Source organism: Heteronotia binoei, chromosome 3 (genome assembly GCF_032191835.1).
Source record: "Heteronotia binoei isolate CCM8104 ecotype False Entrance Well chromosome 3, APGP_CSIRO_Hbin_v1, whole genome shotgun sequence".
NCBI lineage: Eukaryota > Metazoa > Chordata > Lepidosauria > Squamata > Gekkonidae > Heteronotia > Heteronotia binoei.
The window spans coordinates 27,928,688-27,955,331 of NC_083225.1; the positions used below are offsets into that span (position 1 = coordinate 27,928,688).

The 26,644-nt window shown below is 44.3% G+C and overlaps 1 protein-coding gene across 2 annotated transcripts in view; it reads right to left on the reverse strand.

The window, feature by feature from the left end:
* The window catches only part of GPC6 (glypican 6), a 1,229,042-nt gene that overhangs the window by 808,700 nt on the left and 393,698 nt on the right, over window positions 1-26,644 (reverse strand). For both annotated transcript variants that reach the window (XM_060233620.1, XM_060233619.1), the window contains exon 2: window positions 23,571-23,729. In XM_060233620.1, the coding sequence (XP_060089603.1) occupies window positions 23,571-23,729 (159 nt within the window). The remainder of the gene's footprint in view (window positions 1-23,570; window positions 23,730-26,644) is intronic.

Consider the following 26,644-nt stretch of genomic DNA (forward strand, 5'->3'; position numbering starts at 1 on the left):
TATCTTCTTCTTCTTCTTAAAAGAGGGAAAGCCGACATACTCTTAGGTCTTTATTCATTATTTGTGATATAGCTCTACAGCAAACTGATGGTCCTGATTGCCTGACTTTGGTTCACTTCTATCACCATGAGAGAGAGAGAGAGAATGAATCATGCAGTGGGTGGGGGATTAGTTCAGGATCAGGAAAAACTAAATTCAAATCCCTATTATCTATGAAGCTCATCATGTGAACTTAGGCCAATCACTTCCGGGGTTGTTTGGAGACTACAATGAAAAAGGGAGCCACCTGAAGCTCCTTTGAGGAACGGCAGACTGAAACCTATAGAGGTTGGCTCATGTGCTCCTTGCTATGTCCCAGCCCCTCCTCCTCCCCTCTTCTGCATGAAATGCTTCCTACTTTCTTTATTAAAAAGCAAGGCGGTTTTTTTTAGCAGGAATGCACAGGAATGCAGTTCCAGCTGGCTTGGCATCAAGGGGTGTGTGGCCTGATATGCAAATGAGTTCCTGCTGGGCTTTTTATACAAAAAAAGCCCTGTTAAAAGCTAGCTCAAACACAATGTTATGTTTTGGCATTAATTAGTACTGCCTGTAGCCCTTCCGAGAAGGTGCCGTGTGCTGGAAGGAAGAGCTCTATGCAAAAGAAGGCCAATTATCTTGGCCATACCTGCTTTGATTTCAGAAGCAGAGGGACATTTGTACCATTTTTTAAATGCTTGTTCTGACATTTTAAAAATTGGTTCCGAGACAGGTGTGTTTAAATTATTTATTTACTAAAATGTAAGTGCATGTGTGCAGCTTATTGAGCATTAGTCTCTCTCTCCCTCTCTCTCACACATTCTGAATCCATCACTCTTTTCTGTTCATCAGCCTTTCATATACAGCGGTCCCATACAGTGTTCTGTCAGGAAGAGTCTCTCCCCACTTCTATAACAAAAAGAAGAAAGAAAGAAGTTCATGAATATGTGCAGGGCTTTTTTGTAGCCGGAACTCATTCGCATATTAGGCCACACTCCCTCACGTAGCCAATCCTCCTGGAGCTTACATGTAGGCCCTGTACTAAGAGCCCTTTAAGCTCTTGGAGGACTGACTACATCAGGAGGGAGTGGCCTAATATGCAAAGGAGTTCCTGTTACAAAAAAAGCCCTGCATATGTGGGATGTTCCCGATATTCCAACTATGGTTGAGTAACCAGGGATGTTGTCTTGTGTCCTAACAGAGCGTCTTTCATTGGGCCAGAGACCAGAGGAAGACTTGAAACATAGCTGAACCGAATAGCAGGGTACAAGCCAATAGGAATACATCATACCTTTAACCAGGGCTTTTTTGGTAGCAGGAATCCCTTTGCATATTGGGCCACACACCCTTGATGTAGCCAATTCTCCAAGAGCTTTCAGGACTCTTATTCCAGGGCCTCCTGTAAGCTCTTGGAGGATTTGGCTACATCAGGGGTGTGTGGCCTCATATGCAAAGGAGTTCCTGCTAAGAAAAAAAGGCCTTCTTTTAACGAACAAAGTCACGGGGTGGGAGGGGGGAAGGCCACACATTCCATTATCTAGCAGGGATGGCATGTATAACATTGAGAATGGGGAAGCCAGCTTGAGTTGCATAACCAAAGGTATAAAAAAAAGTAACACACAGTTAATTTAACAACCCAGACAACAAATCATGGCAGATTTTTATGGCGATTTGAAAGGACCCTGCAAATTGAAATACTGATAAGCGATAATAGCGCTAGCTCTTCCTAACAACTTGTCTACATTAATTGGTGATAAACTTGGAAGTTTGGTGATCTACGGCAGCAGGTTGTGAAAGATCAGCGAAAACGGGAGATCAGAAGTTATAACGGCCGATCAGCACTTTCATTCTGTGTGTGAAAATCATACCCCCCAAAGAACTTGCGCCTGGTGAATGAGAGATGCTGTATATTATTCATCCACACAAAGGAAGAAAAGAACACATTAATTAAGTTGAGGAAGATGTAGGAAAAAAACAACAGGAAGTGACAGATTTCAGATAAGGCAATGGGGGGGGGGAGAAAATGGGAGTGATTAAAGATTGGAGAATGGTATAAAGCATGTGCTTCTGGTCCACGAAAAGACAAGCAAAGGTGAAAAATTATGGAAGTCATCAATATTCAAGAGCAGGGAAAGGCAATGCATGGCCCCAATGTCATTCAGCTTCAGAAGAGTCTTAAACAATCTGCATTTGAACTGCATGGTCAGGCACCAATGCACTCTGGAAATACATCTTTTTGAATATGTCCCTGTTCTTGGAATGGAACCCATATTTATGAAAACGGGTTCAAAGACCCATTAGAGGGAAACCAGCTTTTTCCTTCCGCTTCCCATTCTGCTCTTAAATGTAGAACTGTTTGCAGGGATGAACAGTCGCAGCTAGAGTTGGCAACCTACCTCCAAAAGCTGATTTCTGGGCAAAAAAAAAAATTGTCTTATATATTCCTCAGGCACTTTCCAAACATGGCCTGCTCTCCCCATCCAGTATGATCTAAAGAGGGTTTTTTTAAAGCAGGAACACACAGGAACGCAGTTCCGGCTGGCTCGGCATCAGGGGTGTGGCATAATATGCAAATGAATTCCTGCTGAGCTTTTTCTACAAAAAAGCCCTGTGTGAAACAATGGTGCTGTCAGGGGTGTGGCCTAATATGCAAATAAGTTTCTGCTGGGCTTTTTCTACCAAAAAAAGTCCTGGTCATTTGGGTGTTCAAAGAGGTCCTCCCCCTGTTTTCGCACCAGTGAATAAGCTCATGGGATACAACGCAGTGTGGTATCTGTTGCACCAGGATTTCAAAAGGTCACATTTAAGGGTCAGAATGAGTGGACAAAGGTAACACTTTCACCAAAGTGTACGCAGAACTTTGAAGCCCTCTACAAAGTATATGTTTTATAGACTTATACATTATATTTTATATAAATAGAGATATGAATATGCAAAACATGATGCCACAACTTTTAAAAAACATTTTCTTCACAATTGTACTATTAAAACACATGTTTCAAACATGCCTAAGTAGGAAGAAGAAGAAGAAGACCGCAGATTTATACCCCGCCCTTCTCTCTGAATCAGAGACTCAGAGCGGCTTACAATCGCCTATATATTCTCCCCCCACAACAAACATCCTGTGAGGTGGGTGGGGCTGAGAGGGCTCCCAGATAAAAGTCCACACACTTAACCACTAAACCAAAGTGGCAAAGAAGAAGAAGAAACTATAAGAGCACCCAGATAAGAAACCGCTACTAAAACTGGAATTCCACAGGGAGAACTTTCTGCAGATGTGGAGTCATTATGCAGAATGTCATGCTTCTCAAAGGTCATATACCCAGAAACCAAAGATGTTGATCTCTGAGTGTATTCAGAGAAGAGCCTCCCTAGTTATAGCAGATCTACAGTTCTACAACTTCTAACAAATTATATTTTATGGTTTGGTTCAAAGAAATGCTAAGGAAATACTCTGAAATAATTAGAAAGCATGATTTTGCCAATGGAAAAAAAAAAGAAAAGAAAACGTTATTGTGAGTATGCGTCTCATCCGTAGTCCTTCACCAAAAATGCAAGGGTTGAAATATGCTAGACCAAACAGCTGCAAGCTACCTGACTCCTACATCAACAAATAAACAGATTGTCCTTTCTGAAACTCTGACTTTCAACAATCTGCTATTTTATATCCAATGAATGTTTTCCTGATGGATGCAAAATAGGTTATATGATGGACAGCTCACTCCAGATGTTTAGGACGCCAGCCTCCATATGGTTGCAATCCCCGAAAAGTCACACAAATAGGAGAGTAGGTTAGCCACAAGGCACCGTGTTAAAGAACATCTCTTGAGTCAGTTGTAGCAAATGTATCAATCTTTATAATAAAGTCAGCAAAGCGGGCCATATACATGATCATTTGCCCAAGTTTGCTCATTTATGTAGGAAGTACCATGAGAATGGTAAAGACACATGTCTTAGAACACCATTCTCATCTGAAGAAGAAGACAAAGAAGAAGAAGAAGAAGAAGAAGAAGAAGATGATGATGATGATGATGATGATACTGGATTTATATCCCGCCCTAAACTCTGAATCTCTGAGTCTCAGAGCGGTCACAGTCTCCTTCACCTCCCCGCCCCAATAGACACCCTGTGACGTGGGTGGGGCTGAGAGGGCTCTCACAGCAACTACCCTTTCAAGGACATTTTCTGCGATAGCTATGGCTAACCAAAGGCCATTCCAGCAGGTGCAAGTGGAGGAGTGGGGAATCAAACCCGGTTCTATACGTGGACTGGGAGATCCAGGTTTCATTCCCCACTCCTCCACTTGTACCTGCTGGAATGGCCTTGGGTCAGCCATAGCTCTGGCAGAGGTTGTCCTTGAAAGGGCAGTTGCTGTGAGAGCCCTCTCAGCCCCACCCACGTCACAGGGTGTCTGTTGGGGCGGGGAGGTGAAGGAGATTGTGACCGCTCTGAGACTCAGAGATTCAGAGTTTAGGGCGGGATATAAATCTGCAATTCTTCTTCTTCTCCCAGATAAGAGTCCACGCATATAACCACTACACCAAACTGTCTTTGAAATGCAAGGTGGCTGAAGCTCTGCTGATGGATCATTTTACCAAACACAACCATGATGCTGATACTATTAGGTTTTTTTTTTTTTTTGTAATCACCAAATTCCAGTCTCATGATTATAATTCTGTAAATGTTGAGAAGTTTTTGCTTCAACAGGAAATGAGATGAATTTACTGATTAAATACACTAGAGCCATATGGTCTAAATAGCGAGTGGAACTTGTCTTGGTTTTTTATAGCTGTCATCCAGTGTTGTATTAGCAAGCTGGGTTTTTTTCTGCACATAGCCCTTTAACGGGTATGCGTGAGCAGTAATTGAATGCACCTGGAGGAAGGAGACTTCTCTAGATATTGTATCCAGTCCTTGCAATGAGATTCGAATATATCAGGGGTGGCCAACGGTAGCTCTCCAGATGTTTTTTGCCTTCAACTCCCATCAGACCCAGCCATTGCCATGCTGGCTGGGGCTGATGGGAGTTGTAGGCAAAAACATCTGGAGAGCTACCGTTGGCCACCCCTGAAATATATGAATGCTATAGAGGGCTTATGTGTATGACAATATGAAGTTGCTTTGGATTTGATTTGGATTTGAATAAGGCAAATATTGTGTATTGGAGTACAGGGAATTGCCTTGTGAACTGTGGCATGGGGACATATGGACATATGAAGCTGCCTTATACTGAATCAGACCCTTGGTCCATCAAAGTCAGTATTGTCTACTCAGACTGGCAGCGGGGAGGTTTGTAACCTGATTTTAAGGATTGTAAAATTCTCTTTGAAATATAACAAAGCAGTAGACAAGTGCACCTTTAAGACCAACTACTAAGTTTTATTCAGAACAGAAGCTTCCATGTGCTCTTAAGCAGACTTCATCAGCATACGAAAGCTTACATTCTGAATAAAACTTAGTTGGTCTTAAAGGTGCACTTGTCTACAGCTTTGTTTTATTGCTTCAGACCAACACGGCTGCCTACTGGGATTTATCTTCGAAATATAGCTTGGAAAAAGTGGCCAGCAAAACAGGACCAGCAGACCAGTTTTGTCTGTTGGTGTGCATGTAAGAGATGTGATCTGATAAATATTTGTTTATCGAATTTGGACCAGTGAGAGTGATATTTGATGATTTTGGATTAATTTTGATGTTAAATCTGTATGGTCCAGTGCCTGTCATACACATTGAAAGAACTGGAGAACATTTTGTTAAGACTTTGCTGAGTTTATTATAAAGGTTGATACATTTGGTACAACTGACTCAAGAGGTGTTCTTTAATGTGGTACCTTGTGGTTAATCTTCTAGTCTCCAGATGGTGGTTGGAGATCTCCTGGGATTACAACTGGTTTCCAGGTGACAGAGATCAGTTCACCTGGAGAAAATGGCCACTTTGGAAGGTGGACTCTATGGCATCATACACAGTTGTTGCCCCTCCCTTCTCCAAACCCTACTTCCTCAGGCGCCACCCCCAAATTTCCAGGTATTTCCCAGCCTGAAACTGGCAACTTGACAGGTGCATCATACCTGTCATAGTAGGGATGCCAGACTTCAAGTGCGACCTGGGGATCCCCCAGAATTACAGCTTGTCTCCAGACTATAAAGATCAGTTCCCTTGGAGAAAATTGATGCTTTGGGAGGGGCGTATTGTACCCCACTGAGGTTCCTGTCCTTCCCAGGCTCCACCTCCAGGAGTTTCTCAACCTGGATCTAGCAACTCTACTCTTCCATTCCCTGTCAATGAGGAGGGGGGAACTGGCAACCCTACATCATAGTTATGTACCCAGAAATCAAAGATGTTGATCTCGGAGCATATTCAGAAAAAGACATTCCCCATTTCTAGCAGATTTACATTACGTAACAAATTATGTTCTATGATTTGGATCAAAGAAACCCTGAGGAAATAGCTTGGAATAATTAGAAGTCACACTTTTTCCAATGAAATGTAAGCTCTCTTGAGTGTGTTTCTTATCACTAGTCCACCAAAAATGCAAGCGTTGATGTACACTAGACAGCTGCAAGCTACCTGATTCCTACATCAATAAATAAGTGGATTGTCCATTCTGAAAATCTGTCTTTCGACAATCTGCTATTTTATGCCCAATGAACGCTTTCCTGATTGATGCAGAAATACGTTATTCATAGCCACCAGGTCATGTGCTGTGGACTCTGACCTTTCTGCCCCGTTAGGATGGGTGATCATCAGTTTGCCAGATGGACATTAATGGGGACTTTAATTGAGGAGGATTGTCATCCTCTTCAATTAGGGGGGAAGATGCTGAAACAGATTAGATGGTGCTGCTATCAAGAGAGCACAAGTGTCATCCTCCCATGCTACCCCACTGAACAAAGAACATTTCAGTCCAATTAGAAAGGTTAGTCAGTTTCAGACGTGTAGTCCATGGCTTCTTGGTTTCCTAGAACTGTTTTCATATTTGTCCTTTCATGGGTGGGGGAAAAAAAACTTGGCAGAATTCAGGTCAGTGCCCGACAATAACTAAATTTGCACACCATTAGCCCTGCCGCATTTTACAAACAGACGGCGGCTGCACAGGTCCTAGGTTCAGTTCTGTGTTTCGTTCACCTTCCACTGGCCGCTTTTCTTTAAGCTTTGGAACCCGTGCTAAAGGCAGTTGCTCACACATTACAATACAATGTTGCTTTGCAGCTTGCACGAATGGTTCTCCTTTAGCACGGGTGCTGTCCACGCCTTTCAAGCAAAGGAGAACTGAGACAGTGGACTGTAAAGTACTACCTTACAAGAGTGATGTGAAATAACATTTTTATTTTTCTATGGACACTTAATGAATTTCGGTTTGTGAAGACAATAATATAATCACATTATAACGAAAGAAATTGGTTAAGCATTTATTTGTAATATAAAAACGCAGTGGTTTATTTATAGTGTTTGCTAATCCCCAGTTGGGGGCAGGGGATCCCCCAGTTTGGAGGCCCTCCCTCTGCTTCAGGGTCATCAGAAAACAGCGGCGGGGGGGGGGGGGAGGGAAATGTTCCCCTCAAGCTTTTCTGTATTGCCTTTTACTGTCCAATTTGTGACCATTAGTTTGTCCTATGCCCTTGATATGTACATTTGCAGATCTTAAAGTGACTATTCTAAAAGTAAATTTCAAAAACAGGACACAGCAAGAGACCTCTGAGATACCACTATAACCTCTGGTCAACTCCCACCTTTTTCTAGGTTTGGTTCAGTCCATGGGCATTGTTGGGAGGGGGTGCTCCCTAAATTTATGGGGAGGGAGCTTCTCCATAAATTCATAGGTAGTGATAATGGAGGCCCCTCCCTGTGATGTCACTGGCTCTTCCCTATGATGTCACTGGATCAAATGTCTCTGGCTGGGCCCCAGTCCCCCCCCCCTGGGAAATTGAAAAGTTTACACCCCTGGAGGGGGGGGACACAGAGGGAGCATTGGCTGTGGTACCCTTATCCATGGGTGGAATTCTAGCAGGAGCTCCTTTGCATATTAGGCTGCACCCTCTTGATGTAGCCAATCCTCCAAGAGCTTACAAAAAAAGAGCCTTGTAAGTTCTTGGAGGATTGGCTACATCAGGGGTGTGTGGCCTAATATGCAAAGGAGCTCCTGCTAGAATTCCACCCCTGCCCTTATCCGCTGAAGCTGCATTCCTGCATCAGTTTACCTACTGGCTACTCTCTTGAGCATTAGGGGTCAAGTGAAGATGATACTGCTGTTGTTTTAAATGCTACAAGTTACTGTTGTTTTTAATAGCACTGCTATACATTGCTTGCAATACACGTGTGCTCCCCCCCCCCTTTTAATTGTACATTGCCACAATTTTTTCCACAGAACGGAATCTCTTCAATAAATAAATGACTAGATGCAGGTGCACAAAGGGGAAAATGGGCTTGGCAGGCCATGAAACACAAGAGTTAACAGTCCATGACGCATGCAAATATGTTCATCATGAAAGGGGTCACAAACTCCATTTTGTTTTCGCTGTATGAATTTAACACATTTCCAGTAACATCTATGGGCCCGTACTACTGCTGGAGAGCGACAGAGTGGTGATATGTCTTTGGAACACAAAAGCCCACACAAAAAATGCCAAATAGATAGAAGTGGAAATGAGCCTCAGACCAAGCCAGTGTTGTTTCATGGCCGCAGTGCCATATTTTTTAGCTTGCCACACAGCAGTCTCTGTCAGAAAATTTGATTCCATCCTGGAGTAATTTTATTAACAAAGAGGTGCCGGAGCTCATTAGCACAACTCATTTGCAAAACTCATTTGCATATGCCACACACCCCTAATGTCACCGGGAAGGTGTACTCAATTATATCAGCTCAGCATCTACCTTAAAATGCTTCTTGAATTATTATGGTCATAATAAAACCTTACTCCCATCATACTTTTTAAATGACTTTCTCCTATGTGGCCACAGTGGCAAGATGAACATTTCCACCTGTCTGCTTTATATGTTTTATTTCCCCATTTTTTTTTGTGGAAGAAAATATTAGAAAGTTTGTCAAATTTTAAGAGTTCAGCAAAATTCTCACAGGGGGTTTGAACAATGGAGCCCAGAAACAAGTATTGGGAGCGGGGGCGGTGTTAAGAAAGAAAGAGTGCAATAAATTTTAGAGGTTCCAGAGCTCCTGCCCAAAATGAGGCCTGATTTCATCTCAAGCCTATCCTCAGGACTGGATCTATATGTTTTTTGAGGGGGGGGGGAATAAAAATGATGCCCCCTTTTGGGCCCATTCTATGTTATGGGTCCATAGAATAGAATGGACTCCATACCAAATTTGGCACCCCCCCATCGGAGGCGCCCGGGCAATTGCCCCCTCTGCTGCTCCCTAGATCTCGCCCTGCCCATCCTGTGTCCATTTTCCCTCCTTTTCAATGTCCTCACTGTGTGTTTTTTACTTCATTCTCCCCTGCAGCTCGCTGTTCAGTTTTCTCTTCTTGTTCTCCATCCCAACATTCTGCGTCCCTTCTGTCACTTAAACTACATTCTATGACCACGAAGGAATAAGTATTACACCGAGATAATGAACAAGCTGCTTTTCCTTGGAAACACAGCTTCAAAGAGAAGAAACTTCTGCCTACAGTATTTAATCTGTGAGGACTCTTTCAGAACTTCCACTTATCATTTGCCAGGGTAGTCATCAATGTGATAGGCGTGCACTTACGACCAGAGCCGTAGTGACAAATTAATCCAGCACTGAACATTTCTTCCAGAGAAATTTACCATCTACCTCTGATGAAAAGGCATTCCAAAGAGAGGCAACATGATCGCGCTTTGGAAGTAAGAGTGACTAATACTAGCTGATGCCAATTTTTACACCATCTGTGCTTCTGTGACCCACCAATCCTCAGACTTTTACCAGCCATGGACTGGGTTGTTACCTATCGGAGAGTGAAGAAGCCACCTGTTTTGACTATTCACCTTGGACACAGAATATTTATATGCCCCCTTTTCAGAGACCTGCTCAAGGTGGTTCACAAATATAATGATAAAAACATTATCTCTTATAATTATTTCCTAGACACATTGGTCCATTCTGCATGCACAGCTTACTTCTGATTATTTTCTCTCTCTCTCTGATTTGTATTGAGAATTGCGGTGTATATATTCTACATACCAATGAGAAAACCTGGGTAGTGTTTTGAAATTGGTTTCTCCTGATTGGTTAGTTTCACACTGGGTGTGCCCTTTGAAATAGGAGGTTCTTTCAGCTGAATTTACTGTGGGGTTGCCATGAGTAACCTCCCCCCACTTTATCAGAAATCAAGGAGTTTGCTGGAGAAAAACACTCCCACTGCCAGGCAGTGCTTTAAAAATTTAGTGAGAGCCAATGCTGACCCCTTGGCTGGAAAGCGGGAGAGATGGAGATGTCAGTGCTTTGCAGCCTTAGTCCCCCCCTCCCATTGTTATTTAGAAGTTACAAAAGGAGATGACGATGGACCAGAATTTTGGTTTTTTTTAAAACTAGGTTCCACAGCATTATTCTCATGTTTGAAATGTTTGTGGTCAGAGTCAATGTAAAAAGAAACCTTTTTTTTCCCAAATCCAAAAACCCCAGCATCTTAACCAACCAAGCTATCTTACTTTCCTAATCTCCTATTTCAAAAGACATGCATAGTGTGAAACTGACCAATAAGAACAGACCAATTAGCCTGCCAGGGGAGGGGGGGAAATCAGAGGAAATGTTTCTGCTTTTTAAGGCTTGGAAGCGAATTTAGAGAGGGAGGGGGGAAATACTGCTCTGCAAAACCACTCTTGGAAACTACAGAGATACACTGGAATGACAGCAGAATGCTGGGAAAAGGATGCGGAATAGGGTTCCAAGTCCAATTCAAGAAATATCTGGGAAGTTTGGGGGTGAAACCAGGAGACTTTGGGGGCAGAGCCAGGAGCAAGGGAGTTCTGGCCATCACATTTAAAGGAACAGCCCACCTTTTTAAATGCCTTCCTTCCACAGGAAATAATGAAGGATGGGTGTACCTTCTTTTGGGGCTCATAGAATTAGATCCCCTGGTCCAATCTTTTTGAAACTTGGAGGGTATTTTGAAGAGAGGCACTAGATGCTTTACTGAAAATTTGGTGCCTCTACCTCAAAAAACAGCCCCCCCCGAGCTCCCAATACCCATGGATCAATTCTCCATTATTCCCTATGGGAATCATTCTCCATAGGGAATAATTGCCCAGTAGACATTTCCCTCCCCCCCTCCGGCCCCTTTCTGATGACCCTAAAGTGGGGGGAGAGGGCCTCCAAACCTGGGGACTGGCAACCCCCTCTCTCACACACACTCACACACTTACTGGTTCTGGTGCTGCCCACCCCCCCTCTCTCTCACACACACACACAGTTGCTCTGAAACAACCCTTCCCATGAAGTACTTCTTGCTCAACTTTAAAGGCACAGAGACACACACACATTTTGAAAGGGACCTGTTTGCAGGTTTCTAAACCTGCCCAAGTCCTGGAGCTGCATGGTGGCTGAGGGGGCTTCCCACGCCAGCCAGCTGGCTGGGGGCCTGGGGAAGCCTGTAACACCTGGGGATCCCCCACTGGGACCTGGGGATTGGGAAGCCTAACGTGGAAGGAATTTCAAAATTCGATTGGAGAGTGGGATGAGTGTACACGTGAATATGGAAGCAGGTTTTTAAAGTGACGGAAGTGGGAGGTGAGAGCCGTAGCAAACACAAAAGAAGAAAGGGCCATTCTTTCCTGGACTGGACCTCAGACTGGGACTCTGGCCCATCTGCACCTGGGTGAAGGTTCCCTCCTCAGGGACTTTTCACCCAGTGTTCTTGCAACCCACAATCACTCTACAGTGATTTCCACCTAGCTGCTGCTTCCTGGCATCACTCTTGCTAGCAGAGTGATGCCAGGTCCTCTCTCCATAGATTTGCGGGGCATTCAGGGGTGGGCTGGATGTTGCATGTCACTTTCCCAGTGTGATGACATCACCCGGAAGTGACATCATCACATCAGCAACATTGAAGGTGACATTCTGGTTTGGGAGCAAAACTCTATGGTTTTTTTCAGCTTTAAAGTGATGGTGTTTGCCCCAAAGCCAGAACATCACCACATGATGTTCCTGGTGTGATGATGTCACCTGGAAGAGACATCATCATGTCAGGGATGTTGAGTGATGACATCATTGTTTGGGTGTTCCCCCAAAAGCCCCCAAAATCAGGACCTGGGGGACAGCAACCCTACTTGCTAGGCTGGCGGTTCTGCCATCATGTGACTGGCAGCCTGGGCCCTACTGCCTCCTGGGGTTTGCCTGGCCCTTGAGTCCCCTCTATTGCCTCCCCAGGGGAACCATCATCTATTCTGGCTTCCATGCCAAGCCAAGCTGCTTGGTATAGTGGTTAAATGTGCGGACTCTTATCTGGGAGAACCAGGTTTGATTCCCCACTCCTCCACTTGTAGCTGCTGGGATGGCCTTGGGTCAGCCATAGCTCTTGTATAAGTTGTCCTTGAAAAGCTGCTACAAGAGCTCTCTCAACTCCACCCACCCCACAGGGTGTCTGTTGTGGGGGGAAGGGGAAGGTAAAGGAGATTGTGACCGCTCTGAGACTCTGAAATTCAGAGTATAGGACAGGATCTAAATCCAGTACAGTCTCCTTCTTCTTCTGCACTTGTGAGCTTTACTGCAAAGGAATGTTCCTTGCTATTTTTTTTTCTAAAAGTAGCCTCTGTTTCCACAGATATCCTAACAGATAGGAGCTGTCCTCTTATTGTGTCTTCTCTGAGAAAGAGGTATTTTGTTTTTTGTCATTTGGATATTTCTATGAAAAATGATCAAGGAACTGTAAATCAAGCAAGTTTTATGGGGCTTTTACTGCCTCTCCCTCTCACTAATGTGACACTGTCAATACCTTTGAGACCAGAGTCTGCGTAAAATATGGGCAGTGAATTGCCATAAATCTTTGTTTTAAGTGACGTTGGATCTACCTGATTTTGATGGACCAGCTATGATGATACCATTAGAAGCATTCAGATGGCAGGCGGGCACCAATAAAAAGCCCTTTAAAACCCTTAACCCAACCAATACCCATACACATTCATTCTTCTGCACATTTTCTCTATTTATATATCATTTTTCTTCCTTTCTAGCTGACCTATACCTATAGACAACTGTATGGATTCTGAAAGATAGAATAGTTTCTGGTATTAATGTTAACCATAACTACCCCGTTCCTATATTAATGGCAGGATGCACCATTTTAAAGAGATAAGGGCAGTACTCGTTTCAAGGTGCTTAAGATGGCCAGGGGTCTCGAATCCAGGACTCTGGGAGTCAGGATTCAGTGTTACTCCCTGTGCTGTTGCATTGACAGGCAAAGCTGATCAAAGCTGATAGAAACTGGAGCACCATTCCACAAGTGGCCATTCTGAGAACTGCAGCCTATGCAAATCCATTACAGGCAGGTGAACAAGAGAGCCAATCAGGGTGAGGCTGGGACCAGGGCTTTCTTTGTAGCAGGAACTCCTTTGCATATTAGGCTACACCCCCCTGATGTAGCCAATCCTCCAAGAGCTTACAGGGCTCTTATTACAGGGCCTACTGTAAGCTCTTGGAGGATTGGCTGCATCAGGGGTATGTGGCCTAATATGCATAGGAGTTCCTGCTACAAAAAAAAAAAAAAGCCCTTGCTTGGACTATATAAACTCTTCCTCTGACTTGGCTGGTCAGTTGTGGTACCTTTAAGCAGCGTAAAAAGACTTAACTCTACACTGCCTGTTTATTAGACCTTTATCTTCTGCCTAGAATCCAATGACTGCTTATGGGACGTGGCCTCCTGTTTGTTCACGACCCCACTTTTGCCTATGGCCTAGCAATTTCACTTCCCTGCCTAGGGAAGATGTTCTAATTAGAATCAGTTCCAGCAAGCCCAGACAGTGTGGGGCACACTACACTTTAACAGCCACATTGATCCATAGGGCCAGTCATGATTCCCTACAGCGAAAGTCAGTGAACTGCTGACAGATACATTCAGAAACAGATTATTTTCTGTTTGTTTGGTTTTTTTAAAAAAGACCACCTGTTTTCTGATTTTGCAAATCAGGTCAAGGAGTCAAAATTCTAGGGTTGCCAGGTCCTACCTGGCTGCCGGTGGGGGATAAATAGTGCCATAGAGTTTTTACCCAAATGCTAGAGTGCCCCCTACATGACATGCCTGGTGTGATGATGTCACTTCTGGGCTACATCATCATGCAGGGCATGTTGGGCACCAACGGAACTCTTTGGGGGTGGGAAGCCCCCCACCAGCCAGCTCTGGGCTGGTGAGTTGGGGCCCCCAAAACTGGGAGAACCTCTGCCTTCAGTGGTAGGCTGGGAACCCTACTAAATTCACAGATATCTCTGATCACAGCAATACTTTTAATTACCCACAACTGCAAGAATCACTGGACAAGACATCCTGTTCCACATGGATATTTTGTCCATGGGATTAAGGGCATGTATGTGGTAAAGGCACTATCTGGTTTCTTATGGATAAAGCAAAAGTATTGCAGAAATGGATTTTAGCTAAACTATGGGCCACAAGAAGAAAGGTGTGGTGTAAACTAATGGGCAGAGAAGACAGAAACAAATGAGCTTGTTGAACTGGAACCATGGTCAAGCCCTGATCCAGCCACTGAAGATCCGCAAACAGCAAGCATGTAAGTTGATTTCCCAATTTGCCTTAAGTGTAAAGACTCGCATCGCGATACAGTCTATTCCAAAAAGTTTGGCAGAGCCAGGTGTATAGTATTCTGCTCTGCCAAATCTCTAGAATGGATTTTGGAATAGAGTTCACACTCCAGTTCAGACATGCACAAAGAAGCCTAGCGAGGTCTAGGGGTGTCTTCAGTCGACATGAGGTCTCACACTGCTTCCTCCGAGGTCTTCAACACAGGAAGACAATCAATGATACCTACCATAGCCAAGCTGGAGACTTGTGAACATGCGTAGAGAAAGCCTAACCCCAGGTTGCCATCAACTAATACCATTGGTTATCTATGCTGTGGTATCTATATCAAGATGTACACCAGAAGTTTTCACTCATAGTGCAGGACTACTTTAGCTGACTCATATGAAAAGTACTTCTGCACTGATGCATATAACTCTGAAATGCACTTATCATAAAACATCAGCATGATAGAACATTTCTGCATTGTCTGTGAATGTCCAAAAGAGTTTCTGGTGCAGATACATATATCTCCCCCATGACTGGACTTCCCCACAGGTCAGCCCAATACAAATGCAACAGTTCTTTATGAAAACTGCTGGCACGTAGGGGTGTTTTGCTGTTTCCTTGATCAGGTACAGAGACAGTTTCATTATTATGGGTGAATCATAAAGACACAGAATTGGAGGAAGCTCCTGGGCCATCTAGTCCAACCCCCTGCACAATGCAGGAAATTCACAAATACCCCCCCCCCCCCCCTGCACACACACACACACATCCAGTGACCCCTGCTCCATGCCCAGAAGATGGCAAAAAGTCTGGCCAAACTGGCCTGGAGAAAAATTGCTGCCTAATCCCCAAGTGGTGAACAGCATTTCCCTGGGTGTGTAAGAAAGGGCCACGAGAACTAAGCACTGATGCAACCCTTCCTGTCCTCCCTCCCTTGATCCACCTCAATTCACAGAATCAGCATTGCTGTCAGACGGCCATCTAGCCTGTTCGAAAACTTCCAAAGAAGAGAGCACTGTTACATCCCAAGCTTGCAAAGCTTTTCTTGATGCCAGTTAGCAAGTATTGGCTTGACTCGATGTATGATTGGGGACTGTATCACTGGTAACATAGTCTCTACATTACGAATGCGCCTGAGGAAGCCATCAGGGAAACAGTGTCTTACTGGTGTACCGTAGCGCTGCTTTTTGGGACATATTTTGGGACTTGAAATACGGAAATGACAATTTGAATTTTACAGCATTCAATGACATCGGGATCTACGTGGACAGTATGGACTTTCCGCTATTGAATCTGAAAGGGTTCGTGTTGATCTTTCCATGTTATGAGTGTTTTGCCTTGAGTTGGCTTGCATGTGAATGATTTATATTGAATGTATACCTCCTGATAAGACATTTTGATGGTCATCTGAATTTATTTGAAGGTTTTGTGGTCGTAGATCATGGGCTTCGGCTTTTGTGTATTTTTCAGGATCTACACAGTCCCCTTGTGTGCTTTGGTTTATAATTGAGCAAGCAGTGTGGGGCAGTGGTTAGAGAACCTATGGAAGAACCTGGCTTAAACCTTAGGCCAATCACTTTGTTGACCTAACCCACCTCACAGGGTTGTTGCTCCAAGGATAACGTGCAGGCAGCAAGTGCGACACAGTAAGCCATTTGGTCCCTGTTGCTGACAAAAATTGGGATAGAAATCCAAACAAAGTTGAAAAAAGGAATTCTAGATACTTTGCAAAGAGAGAGCGCTGTCTTCTCGTTCCTCAATCATTAAAAAGGGAGAAAGAAACTCATCGCCCTATAACAGCTTCCGAATTCTCCAAGGAAGAGGTATATAAGTACATGGGATGCTTTGTTTTTTTATAGCACTCAGGGGATAGCCCCTCTTATTTTCCGCAGAGGTTCGCAACAAGTCCAAAATGCAACAATATCATGTGTGTGGTCCCCACGGGAATGAATCCCTTTGCCACAGAAAGCAGAGCACTTCTTACTTACAAACGTGGCGTAAGACTGTAACCAGCTTCCTTTTAATTGTTTTTTTTCCTTTAAAAAAATCCAGATCTCATTGCTATTTGCCTATAGTTATTCAGAGGATTAGTTAGGAAATGCCACCAAAGAGATACCACCCACTCATTAACATTCACGGCAAAACCCCTTGATTCCGGCTGCTTAAAAAAAGAAACTGGCTTGGCTGCAAAACAGCTGCTCAGTAGAGCCACCGTGCCGGGGATTTGGTGATGATAAGATGACAGCGTAATGGCAACAGTGGGAAGGGCTGCTTCAGGGTAGACCTCTTGGGGACCAGGAGTTAAAAACAAGATGGTCTGTCCGTTCCTAGAAAGGGCCCTTCTTTCAGTCTGCCAGCTAACTTTGCCCTGACCAGACAGGACATTAAATGGGAAGCATTATCTGTGGCAAGGGTAACGGTGATGTGACTTCTCTCCTGCAAATGTTTCCAGGGAGGGAAGGGGAGGGGGGGGGGAATCCATTTGTTTGCTTCAGTGCCTCTTGCTAGAAACACTGACGGGATTTGCATTTGGAAAGCATTCGATATGATTCCGAGGCTAAACGGGTCTCTGGTCATGAGTCACTGGGCAAGGAGCATTGCCAGCTGTCAACCCGGAGTTCATCCCTCTCCTTCTGAAAGCTCCACAGCAAAGAGGGCAAGCGGCAAGCACCTCCGGCCCTTCCGCTGCTCTCCTGACTTGTGTGATCTGGGGAAGAAAGAAAGGTGGCTGGAAAACAGTGGAGGAAGAGGAGGAGGAGAAGAAGGAAGAAGAAGAAGAAGAAGAAGAAGAAGAAGAAGAAGAAGAAGAAGAAGAAGAAGAAGAAGAAGAAGAAGAAGAAGAAGAAGAAGAAGAGGAGGAGGACATTGGATTTATACCCCGCCCTTCACTACCCAAAGGAGTCTCAGAGCATCTTACAATCTCCTTTCCCTTACCCTCCCCACAACAGACACCTGTGAGGTAGGTGGGGCTGAGAGAGCTCTCACAGAAACTGCTCTTGAGAGGAACAGCTTCTGACAGAGTTATGACTGACCCCAGGTCACTCCAGCAGATGTCAAGTGGAGGAGTGGGGAATCAAGCCTGGTTTTCCCAGATAAGAGTCCTCACACTTAACCATTACACCAAACTGGCTCTCAGGTAAAAGAGCAGGTAGAGCCAGGGAGACCGATGCTTTTCTGGCCTATGAGAGGAACACGAACGCCAGGAAAATGCCCCCCTCCCCAGCTTAATGTTCTACCTGTGAGTCAGCTCTTCATCAAGGGAAGATACGTCATTGTAATGGAATGCCCGACTACAATCCGGTTAATCTGTTTGGCAGCCAAAGAGGCTAAAAGCAGATTAATTAACCTACCAGGCACTGTTGGAAAATATGGGGTTGGACCCAGCCTACTTTTTCATTCAGGGCCAGACTAATCATGACATGAGGAATCTGCCACCATTCAAAAGTCATCAAAGAACGCTGCATAGGGTCCAGCCCCTTGACTTTTCAGGTAGTGAAACAGCTTTAAGGGGGCTGTAGCTGCTTCAGCCCTCGCTATGGCATGGGTGGGGGGGGGGGGGAGTCCCTCATCCCACCATGCTGCCGCTCCAAAGAGGATCAGGCCTTTGCAGTATTTTTAAGGGTCTTTAAAATGACAGCTAGCCCCGTGGCGCAGAGTGGTAAAGCTGCAGTACTGCAGACTGAACTCTGCTCATGACCTGAGTTCGATCCCAGTGGAAGCTGGTTTCAGGTAGCCAGTTCAAGTTGGCTCAGCCTTCCATCCTTCCGGGGTCAGTAAAATGAGTACCCAGCTTGCTGGGGGGGGGGAAATGTAGATGACTGGGGAAGGCAATGGCAAACCACCTCATAAAAAGCCTGCCATGAAAACGTGAAAGCAACGTCACCTCAGAGTCAGAAAAGATTGGTGCTTGCACAGGGGACTACCTTTTTAAAATGACAGCAGTGACTTTAAAATGACAGCAGCATACTCATGCACTCATGGGAGGAACGGTGGCTCAGTGGTAGAGCATCTGCTTGGGAAGCAGACGGTCCCAGGTTCAATCCCTGGCATCTCCAAAAAAAGGGTCCAGGCAAATAGGTGTGAAAATCCTCAGCTTGAGACCCTGGAGAGCCGCTGCCAGTCTGAGAAGACAATACTGACTTTGATGGACCAAAGGTCTGATTCAGTATAAGGCAGCTTCATATGTTCACAAGGAGGCAATGGTGTCTGCTACGGCCCTCCATCTCAGCCAGATTCCCTCTGGACTGTAGCACCTGCCCCACCTGGCTTTTGAAGAAAAAGAGGGGTTGGAGCTCACTATCGCAACTTGTTTGTGTCTGCCAAACACTCCTGACATCATTGGGAGGTGTACTAAATTAGATCAGCTCAGCATCTACCTTAAAATGCTTCTGGAATTATAATTGGCATAACAAAAACTTACTCCTATCATACTTTTAAAATAACCTTCTCCTACGTGGCCACAGTGGTATGATGAAGATTTCCATCTGTCTTCTTTATATTTTTTTAATTATTTCCCCACAGGACTCTTTTTTGTAACAGGAACTCCTTTGCATATTAGGCCACACACCCCTGATGTAGCCAATCCTCTCAGGGCTCTCAGAACAGGGCCTACTATAAACCACAAGAAAAACAAACCAGAATTGTATCTACAGAGATTCCCTTGTCCATCTCTCCTACTTAGGGTTGCCAGGTCTGTGTTGGAAAGTACCTGGAGACTTTGGGGGTGGATCTGGGAGAGGGTGGGGTTTCATAGAATCATAGAGTTGGAAGGGACCTCCAGGGTCATCTAGTCCAACCCCCTGCACAATGCAGGAAACTCACAAACACCTCCCCCTAAATTCACAGGATCTTCCTTGTTGTCAGATGGCCATCTAGCCTCTGTTTAAAAACCTCCAAGGAAGGAGAGCCCACCACCTCCCGAGGAAGCCTGTTCCACTGAGGAACCGCTCTAATGGTCAGAAAGTTCTCCCTAATGTTGAGCCGGAAACTCTTTTGATTTAATTTCAACCCATTGGTTCTGGTCCTACCTTCCAGGGCCAAAGAAAACAATTCCACCCCATCCTCTATATGACAGTCCTTCAAGTACTTGATGGTGATCATACCACCTCTCAGCCACCTCCTCTCCAGGCTAAACATCCACAGCTCCTTCAACCTTTCCTCATAGGACTTGGTCTTCAGACCCCTCACCATCTTCGTCGCCCTTTTCTGGACCCGTTCCAGCTTGTCTATATCCTTCTTAAAATGTGGTGCCCAAAACTGAACACAATATTCCACGTGAGGTCTTACCAGAGTATAGTAAAGCGATACCATCACATCACATGATCTGGACACTATACTTCTGTTGATACAGCCCAAAATTGCATTTGCCTTTTTAGCCACCGCATCACACTGTTGGCTCATGTTCAGCATATGATCCACTAAGACGCCTAGATCCTTTTCGCAGATACTACTGCTAAGACAAGTCTCCCCCATCCTATAATCATGCATTGGATTTTTCCTACCTAAATGCAGAACTTTACATTTATCCCTGTTAAAATTCATTTTATTGATTTTAGCCCAGTTTTCCAGTCTGTCAAGGTCATCCTGTATCCTGTTTCTGTCTTCTTCTGTGTTTGCAACCCCTCCCAATTTAGTATCATCTGCAAATTTAATAAGCATTCCCTCTATTTCTTCATCCAAATCATTGATAAAGATGTTGAACAAAACAGGTCCCAGGACAGATCCTTGAGACACTCCACTTGTCACTCCTCTCCAAGAGGATGAGAAACCATTCACAAGCACTCCTTGGGTGCAATCCGTCAACCAGTTACAGATCCACCTAACGGTAACACGATCAAAACCACATTTTACCAACTTGTCAACAAGAATAGTATGTGGAACCTTATCAAAAGCCTTACTGAAATCAAGATAGATGATGTCTAGAGCATTCCCCTGATCCAGCAAGGTAGTCACTTTATCAAAAAAAGAGATCAGGTTAGTCTGACATGACTTGTTCTTGAGGAACCCATGCTGGCTCTTAGTAATCACATCCATTATTTCTAAAAGTTCCAGGACTGACTGTTTGATGATTTGTTCTAAAACTTTTCCACGTATAGACGTCAAGCTGACAGGTCGGTAGTTACCTGAATCATCTTTTTCCCCCTTCTTGAAGATGGGGACAACATTCGCCCATTTGGGAAGGGGCATACATTTGGGTTTGGGATGGGGCATATAATACCATAAAGTCCACCCTTCAAATCAGCCATTTTCTCCAGAGGGAGCTGTGAAAAAACACCAGAAGCAAAAATACTATCACACTATAAGTGTGTAAATGCGTTCTTGTTTAGGGCAAAATAAAATAAGACAAAGGAACACATATTGTTTGAAAAACCCCACAAAGTCACTGCATCAGTCTCTCACTGGCAATTGCCTCTTCATAATAAACTGTAGATGTGGGTGGAGTCTTTTGGTGTTCTGTTTGTGATTTAGACGGAGAGAATAAGGAATCACTTATTAAAGGGATTCTCATGGTTTCGCTTGTCAAGTTCTGCTTCAGCCTTTTCTCCCAACGTTACATAGAGCCACAATTCTTTTTTCTACAACACGGATTTATTTATTTATTTTTTATTTATTTATTCGGGACTTATATCCCGCCCTTCCCACGAGTGGCTCAGGGCGGCTTCCAACAGTTTATCAAGCATAAAATTAAACAATTTTAAGTATAAGCAATTAAATAATTAAACAGATAAAACCTTAAAACCAGTACGTTTCAATTTCTTAAAACAGTAAAACCTTAAAATCAACACATGCTCTCAACATCTCCTATCGGCCCCGAGCTGATATGATGGAAAATACATTTATATGACAAGCTCTACTATTAGAAAATGCAGCAACACTGCCCTCATATTCACCATAATACCAAAGATTACCAGGAAAACAGAGATATTAGTAAATCAAACATGAAACTTATCAGTGGCAAACCTCAGCAATTATTTGGGCTCCATTCTACTAACCATGTTCATACCTTCTGCATCTTTGTTTCAATTTGCTAGCTGTTCTCCAGACAAGCCCTCTCAAAAACTGCTCACCAATTCTTAACACGGCTTAATGTTAACAGGTTACCACACACACACACACACAAAGGCTTTAACACCAATTTGGACAGCCCACTGAATCCTTCCATGAATCAACAGAATGTTGACCTCCGACATGATTTCAACATATGTTCTGGAGGACAGCATGAAAACACCCACAGTGAGTTCAGCCCCTTTGAGGGAAGATGCGTGAAAAGAAGCAGCAGCCCTCACCGAGATGTCAGATCATCTTTTCCACTGCGTCCCCAAAGCCATGGCAAAATCAGCATATGGTGAGTCTCACGGTGAATATTTATAAATGCTATAGTCCAAAGGGGAACCAACTTGCAATGGGGAGGCCATTGCTGGGGGTGCCACTGCTGTGATAATACATGCTCTGCCTTAAATGTCATGTACTACTCATTAGCGGAGGGCCTGTTCTCAAGACCACCTTGGTAGGGATGACATAAGGGAGGAGGGGGAGCGGTTTCTCCTCCTGGATTGCAGCCATCTGGGCTGTCTACAACAAGAAGACATAAGGAACATTTCACTCCATACAGGACATCCGTAGTGTTCCCTGTGAAAAGCAGGCTCGGCTGAGAGTTGATCTACAACCAAGCTTCAGGGGGTGTTGGTGATTTATTTTGCCAAAGTAAACTTAGCCACGCAATGAAAACATTTATTTTTAAATTAGGGGAAAGAAACATTAGCCATCAAGTGAAGGAGATCTAATCATTCTTCCTTTCACTCTTTTAAACAGCAGACAAGTCTTCAGGCCCTCCGAAGTCTAGCCCTTCACAGCAATGTAATTAAAAAGCAATAATCTCAGATCAGGGATGCCAGCTTTAAAGAAAGTTCTTGTCCTATCTGGGCAACAACCGAAATGAGATAATTCAATGGATTCTGGCCAAGGCCTTGCTAGTAATTGCCTTGAAAATGCAATTAACATTTCTTCTGAATAAATGGTCTCTTATGATAAACCATGGAATGTCAAGTAAAGGCTGCGAGAGGATATAGAAGAGATTTGTTGCTTGGACCTTCCAAAAAAAAAAAAAAAGCACACAGTATGCAATCTCACTTGGTAGCCCTGTTGCAAGGGATCAGTAATCCCACTTTGGTGCATCTATCGCATAGCATGAACCCGGTGCACCTGCAGCATCACGATAAGCAGTCTCACTAGGTGCACCTCCTGCACCTCACAAGCTGTCTCACCTATTGCACATGATAAATTAGATGGAGCCAGGGGTGGGATTCTAGCAGGAGCTCCTTTGCATATTAGGCCACACACCCCTGATGTAGCCAGTCCTCCAAGAGCTTACCAAAAAAGAGCCTTGTAAGCTCTTGGAGGATTGCCTACATCAGAGGTATGTGGCCTAACATGCAAAGGAGCTCCTGCTAGAATTCCACCTATAGCACATGATGGACCTATAGCACATGATAAACAAGTTCCCTTGGTGCATCTATAGAACATGCTCAGGCATCACACTTGGCGTATCTGTTACTCAAGTGTACCGCTTCAAGCTACAGGTGTGAGACCAGATTTGTCGAGGTTAGTCAATATAGAAGTGAACCTCAGCACAAGCACAAAATCAGCATGTCAGGAAGCAGGATTGGTGCCTAGCCTTCTGTCTGAAACGTCAGCTTTGTATGTTCACAGGAACGTTTTAAAAAAAATGAAGAACCTCCATTTTTAAATCTCTCAAGTACAATCTGAAATGGAACAACTCAACAACATGGTAAAGAGGCTGGTGGCCACACATTTTGACTCCAAACGTACGCAAAACTGCCACTCACCATCGAATTTCTTGTGCCTGGACACAAAGGTTGTACGCACAAAGTGACTCATCTCCTCCACAAAGTTCTCAAATTCCAGTTTGCTTTGCTGGCTCAGCTTGTCTTCCATTTCTGACGTGCAGCATGTATATTCCTGACGGCAAATTCTCAAATGTTCCCCTGCAATAATAAATGGATGCGAAACATAAACATGTGCATGCAAAACACACACACAGACACACATGCACACACATCAATTGGAGGATCTATCAGGGGTTGTGAGGGCACTTCATCTATTTATTTATTAAATTTATATTCCACCTTTTCCCATGACGGGCTCAGGGCAGATTACAGACGTAATATATTACTGTTAAACCTGACAATAAAATAATAAAACGGTCAAAACAAGCCAACAAGATAAAATAGAGCATAGGTGGTGCGGGTACGTTTTCCAGATTAAAACACAGATGTCATAAATGCAGACCTGAAATCTAATAGTTAAGATGGTAAATTAACAGGTCATTGTAGGGGAGGACAACAGACAGTATAAGCAGTGAAGTGAGGATGCCTGCTTGCCTCCACCAAAAGCCTGGCAGAATAGCTCCATCCTGCTGGCCCTACGGAATGGTAGTAAATCCGGTAGGGCCTGAATCTCATAGGGGGAGCTGATTCCACCAGGCCGAGGCCAGGGCTGAAAAAGTACTGGCCCTGGTCGAGGCACTCTGGACGTCCTTTGGGCCAGGGACGGCCAAAAAATGTTAGTTGGCTGATCTCAGTAATCTCCAGGGCTCATATGGGGAGAGGTGGTCCCGCAGGTATGTTGGACCCAGGCCGCAAAAGGCTTTAAATGTCAGTATTAGAATCTTGAAGCAGATCCGGTACTCAGTTGGTAGCCAGTGCAATTTGCACAGCATCGGCCAAATATTTGCCAATAAAGGCAATTCAGTTAACAGTTGCGCTGCTGCACTTTGCCGCATCTTCTCCTCTCCCACCATTTTTTCTCAGGGCCGGCCCTGCCACTAGCCAAACTAGGCAATTGCCTAAGGCACCAACCTTCTAAGACATCACACCAACTCCCAGTCTGGCTGCTTCTTCGAGTTCCCCTCTGCATAGGCCTCTCAGAGTCTCCGAGAGGCACAGGCAGCAGGGCTTTCTCCCAGATTTTGCATTCTTTGGGTGCAAAAGCAGGGAAAGGATCTCCCCCACACACACACCTCTCAGAGACCCTGAAAGGCATTGGTGGCACGGAACAATCCCTTCTTTGTGGTCAGTGGCCTGATGGAAAGGAACTCAGTCTGCGCTAATGACAGTTGAGACACCCACTGTGATTGGTTACTTATGGAGGTGGTTAGCCAATGTAACAAGAAAATGAGGCAGGCAGAGAAAAATCTCCTCAGTTCCAGTTGAGATCGGACTGAGAGAGGCCTGAGTGAGACTGCAGTGTAGGCAGTCTGTGACAGAGCTGGCATTTGATTAGAGCACTTGTCTGTGGAGAGTCTGTTTATTAGAAGGGGCTAACCGTGGCTCTTTCTGGGAAAATCTTGTGGAACAGAGTGTCACAAGGCAGAGCAAGTTTAAAGACTCCGCTGAGGAGTTCTGTCAGAGCCAAAGGGCAGATTTCTGGTTCTAAGAAAGATCACAACCATACACTGTGAGAAGGACAAAAGGTGCATGTGTCTGTGTGAAATTCCAGAAGTCAAACAGAGATCCTAGCATTGGAAAGGGACTTAACACAAGTGTATGAGGTGTCAGTGTAAAGGGCCACCAAGGGTGTCAGAGTTCAGGGTATAGCTCTTCAGACAAGGGGATACCTAGTATCCTAGGGGAAAGGGTCTGTGGTGGGGAGTTCTTACACAACATTAGTCAGTTATCTCTGAGGGAAGAGACAGTGTGTGGAGATATTAAAAATCCAAATCCATCTTGAACAAAGATTTATATCTGAAGAGTGTTATCCAACTGAGAGAAACACTGTTTTTAATAATAATAATAATAATAATAATAATAATAATAATAGCCTGACATATAAAGTGTTCTTGAGTTTTCTAGTTTGATTTTCTCCCGGCTAATGATTCTAACATTACAAGCCTCTGATATTATTTCCTCCCTTCCCAGCCAAGCTGTATATAATAAAACATATTATTTGTTTTGAACTTAAAAACACTATATGTGCCATCATTTATTTCTGACAAGGTTAATTTTAGTTCTTCTGAGGTACTGGGTAAAGCTGTGACAGGATTCAAGGTGGTCCCCTTTGCTCGCTGACCCTGGCTCCCTCACATCTCCATTCTATCCTATGGACAGGATTGGGCCACCACTGCAGACCGACGCTATAGAAGGAGGCCCAGTCTCTCCATTCTATCCTATGGGCCCACAGGATAGAATTGAGAGATCTGGCCGCAGCAACCCCAAAGAAGGGGAGGCACACGTAGTTAGCCTATACTAGGATGCTAAAGGTTCCAGGGCTGGCCATGTTTTTTCTCTCCCTCCTCTGAAAGCCCTCATAACATCTCCCTGCTTCTTCCTCCCTCTCTCACTAATCAACCAACCTGGAACATTGCTCAGGTCTGGAGAGAGAGTGAGAGAGAGACAGAGAGAGAGACAAACACTTCTGCTCAGGTTTGGAGAGAGAAAGAGACAGACAGATAGACAGACACTTCTGTTAATGGCTCCAGTCTCCAAATCTAAGTATCCACAGATAGCCATGTTCAGAACAAAGCATATTGACTCTCAAGTCAATTTTCTTATTCTCTTTTATGATATAAAACACGGTCAACTGTCGTACAAATCATTTCTCCCACTCAACAGATTAGGTGATATGAATATTCTGGGAGTAGAGGTCATCATCCTCAAAAGCGTCTAAAAGTACAGCCAAGTAAGCGTCTTCATCTTCCTTTTTTAACATAATTCTGTCATATATAATGTGCACAGAGTGAGAGAGAGAGAGAGAGAGAGAGAGAGGACACCATGCATCATTTGCATGTTTTGCATTTAAAGGACCCGGACTGCTACATAAATGAGGCAGACAGGAACAAGGAGGAAGATCACAGCAGCAAGAGCAGAAGGATTTTACCAATAACGTCATATTGAAGATCTAG